The 14,692-nt window shown below is 41.2% G+C and overlaps 1 protein-coding gene across 2 annotated transcripts in view; it reads right to left on the bottom strand.

Annotated features, from left to right (window-relative positions):
- Positions 1–5,995: 5,995 nt before the first annotated feature.
- wrn (WRN RecQ like helicase) overlaps positions 5,996–14,692 on the bottom strand; it is a 100,689-nt gene continuing 91,992 nt past the window's right edge. For both annotated transcript variants that reach the window (XM_078533433.1, XM_078533502.1), the window contains 2 exons: positions 12,419–12,583; positions 5,996–7,707 (listed from right to left, as the gene is read on the bottom strand). In XM_078533433.1, the coding sequence (XP_078389559.1) occupies positions 7,591–7,707; positions 12,419–12,583 (282 nt within the window). In that variant the 3' untranslated portion in view covers positions 5,996–7,590. The remainder of the gene's footprint in view (positions 7,708–12,418; positions 12,584–14,692) is intronic.

Raw genomic sequence — 14,692 nt, 5'->3', positions numbered from 1 at the left:
GTGAACTGACTTTCCAGGCTTCAGGTTAGCATAGAGATGGTTTAAAACCTGTGGCAATATCTGTAAGGACATCTGCATTACAAGTAACAGGATCACTCCCTTCCTCATCTGTTTGCTTTTGCCTTGGCCAGTCTAGTATGTCAAAGGCAGGCTTAATCAATGTGCTGCCCCATACATGTATCAAACAGTGGACTGGATCCTAGGCCAATGTGGGCAGGACTACCATCTCCTTTCCTTGCTGGGTAGCAACAATGCATCATACAGGCGGTCCACATTGCAATGTTTTTACGTGTGAAGCCCTTGGAAGATGCAAGAGTGTTGGTTGTTAATTGTAGCTTGAATGTGTGCCTTGCTGCAGCATAATAAACCACCAAACATCTACAGGGTCATGTGACAGCATGTCATGGGCTAGAATTAAACGTGAAACAAGTTGACAGGCAACACTTTGTGGTGTGCAGGTTCATGGCACCTACCTGATAAATCGCGCTGAGTAATTTTACCTCAGCAGCTTGTTGTAGTTGCGGAATCTTCTATCATATTGTTCCAAATGTGTGCAATGTTGACCCTGGCTGCCATCTTCAGACAGGCATACTGCTGGGCTGTCATCTGCAGAGATACCATGGGCTGTCATCCCTTGAATTCAGCTAGCCATTTCTAATGTCTTCATACATTCCATCCTAAGTCTGAAAAATGTTAGTTTTTGGATGTGCTAAATATAGCCCATATGCAGCCACTTAACTTCAAGTGCCCCTATGCCATTTAAAGGGCTAATGACTGTAGCTTTTTGCCTTACGGCACCATGCCCAATATGGGCTGGGAATTCACTTTGAATTGGTGATAAGGACCAATCGCAGGACATCCAACAAGGTCAATCCATTGGGATATCAGCACAGGACCTTGAAAATGTATCCTCTCATCTTCTTTCTGCTCAGGAAGTCCCTGGAGGGAGATGTTGAAGATGGGAACATGCTGAGATCAACTCGAGATTAATTGTTGTTGCTCAGGAAAATTGATTTGTGAAAATCTGATTTCTTTAAAATGCTAATTGCTCAGTGACCGGTTTCTACCTGTTCTCCTGTGACTTGTCGTTATGTATATTATATTTGACACCATTGTTGGGCATGTGAGCTCAACACTCATTCACACAATGTACACGTGTACTTGTACATCATGTGCGTTCGTTAATAAAATGGTAAAAAAAGAGACTGCGAGTGTTTCTTGATCATTGAGAGTGTTTTACTTCCATGGTTACAGAATGGTGGTAGATGTTTCTTAAGAAAATATACATACGTGAAGCGTAGTTACTTATATTGTACATGTATCAGTGAGGGGTTTCTAATAAAATTAGTGCGTGGCTAAAACAGGGTCATTATATCCATATTTGAGCTAGTCAGCAAATTCTGTTGGACAACGCTGACCTTGGCTCACACTACAGTGCAATATTGTGGAAGTCTTACATTGTTCAAGATGCTGTCCTTTAGACATGAAGTAATTTGAGATCCTGTCTGCTATCTTGGATAGATGCAAAAACCCTTTAAGCTTTATTTCAAGAAGGGCAGAGAGTCTTCCCAGCATCATGGCCATCAACTATTTCTCAAACACCAACACTAAAACAGATTACCTGGTCAGTTATCTCATTGCCATTTGTGGGACCTTGCTGTGTACAAATTGGTTGCAGACTTTGTCTGTATTAGAACAGTAACTACACTTTAAAAGTGTAATTTCTTTGGCAGAGTAATGCTGTGAAAGGCACAATACAAATGTTTTGAGAACAATAAACATATTTTGCCTTTCAAACAGCAATGTTTGGGAACATGTGCACTATCTGATTTCTGATACCTGTTCTACAATTACAAAATAACTTATTTGAGAGCCAGCTGCACACTCGAAAACAAGACTATTAAAAAAATAGCTGTTGTAGTAACTCACTGCAGAATTAATCAAATGCTCACATAAATGTAATGCCCTTTTGGGTGCTTCTTTGAAGATAACAGACAAAGAAAAATTTTTAACCAGATACAATGGGGAAAAATTATGTTTTAAGGGAGTTGCTTGTTTGGCTATCACAGTAATTGACAAGCTGGTATGTTAGTACAGCTAGTTAAATAGCATCCCTAACATCGTCAAATTGCACTCACATTTATATTATAGCCTCTTTATGTTACACTTTCTTAATCAGTCACTTATGTTTAATGCGTGTTCCCACTGAATTTCTTGGACATCTGTGCAAAACATTACTGGTACACATTCTTGCTTCCATTCAGGGCCGCACTTCACAGGTGTTAGGCTTAAGCAGCCCACACACAAAGGAAAAGAGTGAAAGAAAGACATCTGCATTCTTGATTAAAGCTCCCTGAATTGTAAGATTCAGTTTGTGAATGGCTGCCATAAGGATTATTCTAAATCTTGCACACACACACACACACACACACACACGCGTCATAAAATACATAGGGAACATACATATTTTTTAATTGCAAAATTACTGGCTGAGATGGAGCTTTGAAATGGAAGGTCCTATCTCTGTAACTTTCTTTAGATTTATAGCACACCCACCTCCCTCCAAACTCTCCTTTCCTTTAACTTCAGCATCTTGTACATCCCCATCAGAGATTATACCTTCAGCCACCTGGATCCCACTGTTTGTAGTTTCCGCAGCTCAGACCCTCTCTAGCCTCCTTTAAGGGCCCTCTTTTAAATCTCACTACTTTGTCCAAATTTTTAAGATCATCCCTAATACAAAATTAAAATACTACAGATGCTGGAAGTCAGAAATAAAAACAGAAAATGCTGGAAATACTCAGCAGGTAAGACAGCACCTGTGGAGAAAGAAGCAGAGTTAACGTTTCTGGTCAATAACTTTTCATCATAAAGTCATTGACCTTAAAACGTTGACTTTGTCCCAGGCTCCACAAATGCTGCCTGACCTGCTAAGTGTTTCCAGCATTTTCTGTTTTTATTTTGATCATCCTTCTTAATCTTTCATTCTTGGAGACAGTAGCAGCTTTCTTCACTGAAGAGCATGAATAGGTGTTTTCGAATAACAGGTACTACGTAAATACAACATAAAAACATAAAATGTTGGAATGTGCAATAGGCCCATCAGCATTCAGGAGATAAAGGGGGGGGGGAAAAAACTTGCATTTATATGGAAAATTTCAAAGCCTCAGGATGTCCCAAAACAAATCGCAGCAAATGAATTACTTTTTGACATTTAATCACTATTATAATGTAAGGAAATGTCACAGCCAATTTCCACAGCAAAGTCCAACCAACAGCAATGAGATAAATGACCAAAATATGTTCCAGTGATGCGAGGGGCAAATTTTAAGACAGGACATGAGAGAACTCTCTTGCTCTTTTTCAAAATCGCACCACGGTATCTTTTCCATCCACCTGAGGGGCCAGAAAGGGCCTCGCTTAAACTTTGCATCCAAAAGATGTCACTTCTGGCTGTGAAGCACTCCTCTGGTACTGCATTCAAATGTTGGCCTAGCATATGTGCTCAGATTTCTGGGTTTGGGCTTGAGCTAATAACCCTAAAACTAAGAGGGAATGAATGAGGGAGCACTACACATACAAAAAAACTGCAAGGGTTGCAGGAGCAGGTAGCTTTCCTTAGTTTTGCAACAGTTGCTAAACTTGTTCCTGCACTGCAAAGGAGTCCAGGCACTCCAGGGGGAGAACTTTGCCCATGGCGGGTGGGCTCAGCGGGGGCGGCTGGGAGGCTGACCACCGCCCGCGATCAGCATCGCACCACAATTTCCTACTGGCGAGCCAATGAAGGCCTGCCCAGTCTGAAACACGAGCGGCAGCGCTGCCTGTGCGGGCTGGGGGAGGGGGATTGAAGGGCGAGCGGGTCGAGTGTGAGCTTCGTGCATTCGCTCGCTTTACAATCTCCCTGAGGCACAGTGCAGACGAAGAGATATAAAGAAAATAAAAATGTAATGAAACATGTCCCCGCTCATGTAACTCTGTCACATGAACAGGGGCATGTTATTAATTCAATTGCAAACCTTTTATTTTATTTTTATTTGCTTTTGGAAACCCCATCCTGCCTGGTTGGATGAGGTTTCCAAAAAAACGCAAAGGCCACTTGGCCTTTTTGCCTGCCCACCAACCGCAAGGTTGGACGAGTAGCGAAGAATTTAGCTTAATTGATTATTTAATGGCCTTAACAGGCCTTTTAAGTGTGGGTGAGCGCACCGCCAACTCTGGCGCACACCCGCTGACCGAGCTATCATGCGACTGTGCATTGACGTCTGCACACTCAGCCGATGTCAACGCGCGTCATTTCAGACTCAAGCGGGTCGGGCACACGCCTGCCCACCGAGCAAAAATTTCTGCCCCAGGGGAATCACAGCCACCTCCCTCCACACAGTACAGACTACAATCTTGGCAAGTCTCTAGCTGTCAGCATCAGACTGACTGTTATGAGGAAATGCATGCCTGACAACCCCTCAAGTTCCTGCCTGTTTCCTAGTATTAGGACCAGTCCCTAGGCAAGGACCCCAATTTAACTTCGCGAACAGGATCCCAATTTTGTTATGCTCCAAAGTGAGGAAGAATGAGCAGGCTCCTCTTCTTTATTCAACCCCCTCAGTTGGTGGCAACAAGGTTAATTTAAAATGGATCCCTTCCCCTGTGGATATCTTTTCCTGTTGAAATGTACTTTTTTTTTTAGAAGGAGCCAATTTAACCAGGCTTTCTTGAGTCAAAAAAGCTTATTAGTTATTAAAACCCGAGAAAAATCATAAAAAGGCAACACACATACACACAGATCAGAAATGAGAAGCTAAGAGTCCAAATAAAAGTTTTAAAAAAAAGAATCAGTCTTTGGCTTGTCCGTGAGGTGTAGATTGCAACACGTTGCAGCCGTTAAGTTGGGTGATTCCAGTAGAGCTGACTTTGGCAGTTTCGCAGTTGGTTTGGAGACACCTTGGTTCTGCAGGGTAGCTGAAGAAACTGTCCTATTTTCTTTTTGATTGTGGCTTCTGCTGAGACTTGCCTCCAGCAACAGAGAGGGAGAGGGAGAGAGAGGTCGCCTGCAACTTGTTGCTGTCACACACATACAGCTCATCAGCACACACTACTCTGCTCTGCAGCTAGCTTTTTAGCCCATTTTCCCATTGCATTCCTGTAAGGGGGGAAAAAAATAATCTTGTGCCCAGAGTCTGTTTTCTTTCATCTCCGATCATATTACACATTCCGAAATATAAATCAACAGGGGATGGATTTTAGGTGACTGCTGAGATGTGGTAATCAGTCTTTTGTCTCTGCAACCACAGGAGATTAAAGTTGTCTTTCCTAACTCCCTTTCAAGTGTCTCTGCTTGAGGAAGGCCATGACTCTTTTTCAGGTGCGACATTCCATGCTCTCTCAGGACAGGTCTGTCAGTATAATCCACATAGGAATTTTCCAGGAGGTGGTCACTTTACATTATCAGCCATCTTTTTCTCAGAGTCCTTTCTTGTATTTCTTTAAAAACACACAAGTCTTCCTCAAAAAGCTCAATATGCCCGTAAGCAAATTGTGGCTGTAATAGGTTTTTCATGACACTAGAGCTGGGCTGCTGTCTTCATCACTCCCATTGCCTACATACCCAGTGTTCCTTTAAGTAACCAGTTTACTTCCTACCCCTGCATCCCATCTCTGCCTTTCTTCCAGGAGTTATTCAGCCCCCTCTCACTCTCCACATATTTTCAGCTCTCTCTCCATGATACATATGGAGTCTACCTTCCCACTCCACTGTAGACTAGGAGTTTCCGACCCCCGACCCCAACACCACTTCCTAAGCATATCTAGAGCCCTTGCAATCTGCACATCACCATATATTTAAATGAGCTGACTCCAAAATTGACGACATTGGTCGGTGCCTGAAGGTGGGTAAGCTGTAACAAAGTTGTCGGAATTCCAGGCCTTCGCATGATCAAGCATAAGAACTCCGAAAATTGAATTGGACCCAATAAGCGTGAGTCAAACCCTGTAGCGCCAGTGATGGGTAGAAACTCATTTATTGCCAATTAACTTTGTCCAAGACACTGACTTGTTCCAAAATATACAAACATCATATCAGAAACCCAGTCTGCTGCCATGCAAACAAACTAAGTGCTGACATTTATCTCATGTTAGGCTTCATGCTTCTATCTGTAAAAATTTAAAAGGTGATTTTTGTTTACTGGTAGACATTTTGCCCCCATTTTAGTAAGGCATCAAAACACAGTATAAATCCCTTTGCAGGGATTTGCTTCACTACTATTTTGAAAAATCTACCTACATCCTGTCTAAAGCAAAGTCAAGAAAGACCGTGCCCATCTATATATTCAATTTTACGTGGACTTTAATCGAACTATATTTAGAAATTTTCTGCAAGTAACATCTCTCCCACTTGCATTATGACAGTGCATCTCCTTATGGCTCATGGAGACATCCAAATGCCTCAGCACAAAAAAAATTGAGCAGACGACCGGTTCAAAGGTGTCTGAAGAAGGTGCAGCTGAGGGGTGCTTCACAGTAACTAGGTCACCACATCCAGACTTTCCCTCTCACGTGAGGAAGTGCTTGGGCACGGCTCAACATTGTCCTTGATTACATGACTAAAACTGGGAAACTCTCCACACGGGAAAGCAAAGGTGTGAATCCACATAATTATTTTGGTGGCAAAGTGCATCAATGCTCCACAATGTGATGGCACTTTCGTAATCTTACAAAAATGAATACGGAAACACAAAGAGTATTATCTGATGAACAGAATAATCAATGTCTTCATGTGGAAAAAAAAAAAAATCACATTCCGGCCATAAGAGCTTAACTAGAAGTCAACCGTGGAAATTTAAGAAAAAATTGCACCAAAAATTTATTTTGCATGAAGACATCAAGCACGTTACGGCACCAGTTTAATGTGTGGTATTCCTTTTCAACTTATGTAGAAGAGTTAACAGAACCATCCTCAGTATGTGTTGTGCAACAGGGCAGTTCCTTTGGACTTTCTACCATTAACAGTCCTTCTAGGGTCGCAAAGTGACTGTGGACATTGGTAGCACAAGGATATGCTCTCAAAGCGTTTGTTGCAGTACAGTATCGTACTGTACAATACAGGCAGAGACTTCCAAATCAAATGAGAAACTACCATCGCCAAAATATCCTATTTGTTGCTCATGTCACTGCAGAAATTATCCCACTTACATTACATTTCCAAGACACCAACAGTGGAGAATAGTCTTCCATTGCAGCATTCAGCAGCATATATTAATGGATCTAACAATAACAATAAAACAGCTGTTGTGTGAATATTTTCACAATGCATAAAGAATGTCATTAAGAACAACTTAATGGTGAGTTCTGATACATTCAAGATTTTGTTTAAAATATACAATAACTTGAGAGCATACCAAAATTATCTTGTCGTTTTCTGCTGCTTTCTTCCAGCCTAGCTGAATGTTCCTAACCCAGGTGTCTCCAGCTAAATTAGGATGTGTGCAAAGCATGGGAAGCATGGAGCCTGGCCCGAATGGCTTGCTTTTTATTTTGCCACCACAAGTTGTGTGGTGTTGAAATGTTAATCAGAAAACCAATGGTAGTGAAACAGGTTCAATTGAAAAGTCCTTTCCCTTTTTTCACTTTCTTCTTGGTAGTACAGGAGATTTTCTCTGGATTTGAAGAGTCAAACCAATCTGGGAGCTTCCTTTTTATTGACTGACTGCAGGCCTAGAAGACAATAGAAATATGCAATTAGCACTTGGCCTTAAATCCCAATGGCACAGCCTTGATGCTCCACAAGGATCTAATCTGAATTACAGTCAAACCTGTACTAGAGTCATCTGCATAACACAACCACTTGCCCACAGCACTCAAACACATTTTGGGTCCAACCAACATCTGCTACAGTTCAATCTAATTACCCTCTATTTACACCACCCACCTTTATGTTAGTTATCAGGCGTTTAATCCAATAATCAAATTTTCTTTAGTCATCCCATCTGCAGAAGACTCCTACGAGGACAACAGAAATGTTTCAGGGGTCCTCAAAGCATCCCTGAAGAGGTCAAACACCCCCACTGACTCATGGGCGACCATGACTTATGACTGACCAGAATGGAGAAGGTTTATTCAGGAAGGCACCGAACACATCAAGAGACTTCATCAGGAACGGGAAAGGGTGAAGTCAAGGCATTGGAGGGAGCACATAAACCACCCAGCTACCCAGCCCTTCAAGAACCATCTGCCCAAAGGTGGCAGAGTCTGCAGATCGCACATTGGACTTATCAGCCATTTCAGAACCCATTGAACCAGAGTGGAAGCAAGTCATCCTTGATCCAGAGGGACTGCCTAAGAAGAAGATATAACAATCAATCATCAAGGGCTTCCGTGATTCAGGAATGCCAGTTCAAGTCAGGGGCAAAAGTCCTTCACTGTAACAATTGTCAAAATTAGTGCCACGATGTTATCAGTTAGTGAACCTATATCAGCAGACTCATATGTTGGTGACTGGATGCATGTATTGTTAAATGCTTTGGTGCACAAGATTGATACTGACAAATTAATATGGCAAAAAATAACACACTGCAAATTTGCAATGTGATTCATGCTTTTCACTCTCCAGAGTCCCTTAGAGGAAACTGACTGCTCCATTCTGAGCCAGCATTACAAGAAATACACATTTAACAAAAGTCTCTCAGGTTTAAAAATTACGCATAATCCCTCATTAATTGTCATGATCAGCCTCCATTCAATGATTGAACTTGCAGGTAGGGTAGCAGTGACAGATATAGCTCACTTCTCATGAAGATATGCATCTCAAAAAGCATGGCCTATGAATACAAAGTGGAGAGTTAATACCTTAAACATTCTTAGGCACATTATTATCTCGAAGGTGAGATGACCTACAAGCATAAACCTATCAACCAGTAATGCTGAATACAGCAAGGAATGCAAGTGCCTCATCAGCCAGCTCATTAAGACATAGTATCACACTTCTTCAGAGTAATGTCCTCAATGAAATACTTATTCACAAGAGTCTGGTAATTTTTTTACTTTTAAATATTTTCACTAAATTAGCGTCTTATGCTTTCGTTTCGATGTAAGATTAAAAAAGAAACATTAAGTTTTGGGACACATTGTTTGTTTTAATTAATACTTCTACAACTTATTTGCCTTTGCTGTTCAGATGTGCAAGTTAATGAGCCTCTTGTTTGAAAGAGTGCTCTTCAAATAATCATTTGCCCATGAAGGTTAAGGTAGGGATCGGAGAGAAATTTTCCATGATTCTTCCCTCCAAATTGGCCTTGGGTTTTTTTGTGGTTTTTCACCTCTCCCTGACGATTACATTGATGGGTGGGGAGTGCTTTAATTGTGATATATAGGGCATCAAAAGTGTATGGGAGAGGCCAAGTGAGCCTTTCTGTGGCAGCTGTGGGTCAGTGGTAGCCTGAGTCAAAAGGTTGTGGTTTAATGCCCATCCCAGAGGCTTAAGCAGAATAGGCTGATTCTTGAATGCTGAACCGTCAGGAGACCGCACCTTTTAGACGAGATGTTAAATCAGGGTTTGCCTCTCAGCTGGATGTAAACAAACCTGACAATTATTTAAAGAAGAGCATGGGAGTTTTCCCAGTGTCTTGGTCAATACTTATCCTTCAACCCACAACTGAAACAGAAAGTTTATGCTGTACACAAATTGGCTGCTGCATTTCCCTACACAGCAATGACTAAGTACTTCATTGCCTGTAAAATGCTTTGGGATGCAAAGGTGGTTTCAGAGTTTTGCCAGGTGCTTGTTTGGAGCGGTAGTTACCACAACCAGAGGAATAATGTAGATGCTGTTAGTAGATTGTTTTGACAAACCCGGCTTTCGGAAGCCCCAGCAGTTTATTTCAAGTGAAAAGAAGACCTTGGACAACTTAGTGGTAAAGTGGCTAGCAAGTATATCCTCCAGGAGACTTAGTCTACTCTCCCCTTAGGTTTTTAATTCCATTGACAGTGTCTGTAAAACAGCTTTGTGGGGTGTCCTTTTACTTTTTTAGGTTTGCTGCCTAAATTTGGCTAAAACCTGCAGCAATATTTTTTGCCTGTTTTGGCAGCAAGGATTGGGAACACCCTCCTAAATTAATATTATGATACTATAAGACAGCTTCCAAGTTGCATAAGGAATGCCCAAATAGGGAAGCAGGGAAGATTAACTGCCTTGTAGGTTCTTCGCTATTCTCCAAATCTCTAATGCCATCACGGTCCTTAGTAGCTATCCTTTTAGTTCCAGATTGATTGCCATTGTTCGCTTTGTGGTCAGGGATTTTTTTTTAGCGGAGTAATTTTAAAGCTAGTGTATGCCAACAGCTTGGGAACACGTGAAATTGGGTAGGGAAAATCAATCACAAAAACTCATGAAATGGTGTTTTGAAGAAGCTTTCTCCATCTGTGTCAAGCAGAAGGATGACAACTCTTCGATAATTTTTCCCAGCAGACGCAGTAACTTTCTACACATTCACCCCATCATTAATTAAGATTATAATTATACAATGTTATAGATGCACAGTAATGAGGAATCACGTAAATTGTCTTTTTGTACTTACAATTTCACAACTTATATTAATAAGGCTTCAAGAGGTCGCGTGACAAACATGTACTATTATTGCATTGCGGTTAAACTCAGGACAAATGCTTTCATTCATTGTCAATTTACTTTGACAAAAGTGCACACTGTTTCTACATAAGGTAATAGCAGTCAACACAAGAGTTCAAGATAATTCCATAAACTGAACATATCAACATACAACAAAGAGCCTGATGAAGCTGTAAACTGTTTTAAGAGCTCCTCTGAATTGCAAGCATGTTTGGTTATATTTTACAACTCAGTTTCAGTTGTTAATCTACAGAGTTTGTTGCAAAAACATAATGATATTTCAAAGAAATTGTTTGCCTGTTACAAAATGCAAGGAATCTACATAGATGGATGAATTTCATGAGACTCCAGTAGCTGTGCTATATGCACTAACCTTGGACTGACTTCTCAGGAGCAGCCCTTTTGTCAAAGTGACTGACTGGTCTGTGCCTCTTCCAATCACTCAGTGTCACAGCTGATGGCTTTGGCTGGTGGCTGAATGTTGATTAATGTTACCAGCTCCATTGTGGCTGTCACTGGGCCAGCTGAATGTTTTGAGTTTCTTGAAATAGTAAAGTGATGAGCAATGCATGGAGGATGCAGTGATAAATTATTCTGGAAAAGTAGTAAACTGGTTTTCTCCAGCTTTTGCATAAATTCAATGCAAATACTGACAGTGGGCTATATAACTTTCTTACATTAATCTTCGATCTGTCATGCTAATTTGCTCTGTAGTTTTGGATCATTTCCTGATGGAAATTGATGGAGTTAATATTCATATTGTTTTTCCTTCATTCATTCATTCTGCTTGTTGGTATTAGGAGCAACATTATCTACAGCATTGTAATGGGCATGGGTATTAGAATAGTGGCAAAGGCTAATGCAAAGAATAAACCCAACATGCCACAGTACATTGATCAGAAACTCTGAGGGCATGAGCTCATATAACACTGTGGCGAGTTGTGAATTTGAATTCATGAAATTTGGTCATTTTCAAGCTGACACCAGAAAAAATGACCATGAAAGCTGGACTGTGGTTAAAAGCCCAACTGGTTCACATGTCATTTGGGGAGACGAAGCTACTGGCCCTACCCTGTCAGGTCCATGCATGACTCCAATCCATGCTATTTGACTGCTATTTCTCTCAGGATATTAAACAACACTACCTTACATTTATACAGCGCTTTTAATGTAATCAAAAGGCCTAAGGCACTTCACAGGAGCCTTATAAAACAAAATGCGTGAGACATCAAACCACAAAAGGAAATATTAGATCAGGTGACCAAAAAGCTTGGTCAAAGTAGTAGGTTTTAAGGACTGTCCTAAAAGACAAATGCAAGGGAGAGAAGTGTATGGAGGGAATTTCAGAGCCTGGAGCCTAGGCACCTGAAGGCACAGCCACCAATGGTGGTGCGATTACAGTTGGGAATGCACAAGAGGCCGGAATTAAAGGAGGGCAGGTATCTCAGAGGGCTGTGGGGTTGGAGGAGATTACACGGAAAGAGAGAGACAAGGCTATGGAGGGACCTTAAAAGAAAAATGAGAATTTTTTAAATAAGATGTTGCTTGACCGGAACTGAAATATACATATTTTCTAAAGGTTATATAATATTAAGATAACATGAAACTATTTTAATCTCATTGTCCTTGGGTGTACTGAATTTTGTAGACACGACTTTTTCGTATACAGCATTAAGCAATGTGGTCACACTCAAAAACAAACTTTATAGATGCATGAAAGAATTGCATGGGCCTGAATCATTCAGCTTGGATTATCTTGACCCATAAAGTCTCACACAAATAGTCTGTCTCACTTTGCCTCACCTCTGTCTGTGAATCGTCAAACAAGTCAGCTACAGATGTATCAATCACTGGCTGGTTCCATGATGCTAAACTAATAGAGGATACGCTGCTCTGAACGCTCTGACTCCTGTCAGCGGGCTGACTGGAAGATGTCACTGCAGGCTTTTCTGTATCGGCATCCTTCCCCTGGAGAGAACAAAATGCAAATTTTCATTTGGAGTAATTTTTGAAACAGGAGCAAGCTTGCGAGTTCATTACTGCTACTTCACAAACACGGCACCATTTATGTAGAAAAAAAACGTTCCTAAAGGCTTCAGAGAGGCGTAGACAAAAATACTGCATGCCAAGCTGAAAAAGGAGATACCAGGAGAGGTGACCACAAACTTGGTGGGTTTTAAGGCGGATCTTAAAGGCACAGAGAAAGATGGAGAGATTTGGAATCAGAATGCCACAGCGAGAGTCCTAGACGACTGATGGCACAGCTGCCAATGGTAGAACCAAGAATATCTAACCAAAGGATCTTTTTAACTTTGTTCATGACTACAAAACAAAAAATAATTGAGATTCTAATTGTATTTTGTAAAAACCAGTATTATTTAACAGTTGATTGACCAAACCATGTCTTTCCGTGGTTCACATCAGTGCAATGGTAAGAAACAAGTTTTTTTCCCAAAAATACACTTTACTCATAAAATACCTAAACAGCCATGCCAAAACATTTCATTATGGTCATTACATAAAGTGAATAATATTCAACTTTTCTCCATAGAGCATGTTGCACTTTGAGGTTCCTTGATACAATTGCATTTGCCATATACATTCAATGACAAGCAAGGGTTCTACACAGTTACCAGCTCCTCGGTGCACTATGGTTGAAAGGCCTTAGACAGAGGCCTTTTCCCATTGCGCCTTTGCAGCTGCTGCCCCAAGCTTTAGTGCTTCCCTCAGCACGTACTCCTGGACCTTGGAATGTGCCAGTCTACAAACACTCGATCGTGGACAACTCTTTGTACTAGAAAACTAACAAGTTTTGGGCAGACTAAAGAGCGTCTTTCACCGAGTTGATGATCCTAATGCAATGGTAAGAAACAGGTTACTTAACAGCAATAAAGTGGCAACGTATAATGGAAGCTTTCATCCATGTGACAGCTGCACATTTGAAGTGCCTGTCACTCTAACATCACGGTGTATGCTATAATTACATGACCAGAGCCTACAATGTATAAGAGTCAAGGGCAAGCAAGCCAATTTACTGATTAAACAAAAGGGTAATGGTAACCCATGGGCACAAAGCACTGCTGCTCCATTACATCACAAAATTTTAAGATGCAGATTCATGCCAATGATTCCTCCAGACAGCAACACCCCAATCTTGGCCAGGTTGTCAGATCAAAGTGCTCCATTCCAAAAAGGCACAGAAAATCAGAGGGTGGGTCAAGTCAGGCTGTTCTTAGAAATCTCTGGACAGATGGTTGTTATATTTAAATACAGAAAGTATCAAAAGGTCACCTGACCACTCTCCTGAAGATTGATGCACACCGGAGAGAAGCTACAAGACGAGGGAAAAGGAAAATGTGTGTATGCATGCAGGGGGAAGAGACTGAATGAAACATGGTTTATTGCACTACAATATAATGGAGATCAAGAGATACATAAACCAGCCCAACAGAAAGAGAGACAACAAATGACAAATTGTCAACTGCATAAGAAACAGCAAGGAGCAACAAACTGTGGTAGCAGTTGTTTGCAGGCCACCAAATAGTAGTGGTAATAGTCACTTGGTAGTACAAAACATGAGTATTGCTGAAAAGAGAGACAGGTTGAAGCTTTTTGTCTTGCACTCATCAGGGCAGTTTGCAAGAATACCAACGAAAGAGGGAAACAACAATTTATGCTATATGAGAAGAGAGTGTTGATTGGTTAGCAAGTGGACTCTGATTGGTAAAGGCAGTGACATGGAGAATGCACCAGTGATGGTGACTAACAGTTAACTTGCAAGCATTGTTTGAAATTTAAACCTGGCAGCTTGAGCCTGATTGGTCAAGGCATTGCCCTGAGCAATGAGTCAGCGAATGGCTGTCACTTATTTGCTTAGTTGAAACAGGTGCGTGGGCACAATGCTCTTTCTGTCCGCAAAGAACAGGGCCCTGTGTATTAACATAAGTAGCTTCCAGTACATGCAAATGCACCACACTGCGAGCCCAACTGACAATCTTAAATTGGTTGTCAGCATAATTCTTAACATACTGTGGGTTATTTAGCAAATGTTGTTCATTCGCGGAATCACATCTAATG

The sequence above is a fragment of the Cetorhinus maximus genome, chromosome 1, assembly GCF_964194155.1.
Source record: "Cetorhinus maximus chromosome 1, sCetMax3.hap1.1, whole genome shotgun sequence".
Classification (NCBI taxonomy): domain Eukaryota; kingdom Metazoa; phylum Chordata; class Chondrichthyes; order Lamniformes; family Cetorhinidae; genus Cetorhinus; species Cetorhinus maximus.
The sequence above is the reverse complement of the archived record's forward strand: the minus strand, read 5'-3'. Positions and strand labels throughout refer to the sequence as shown.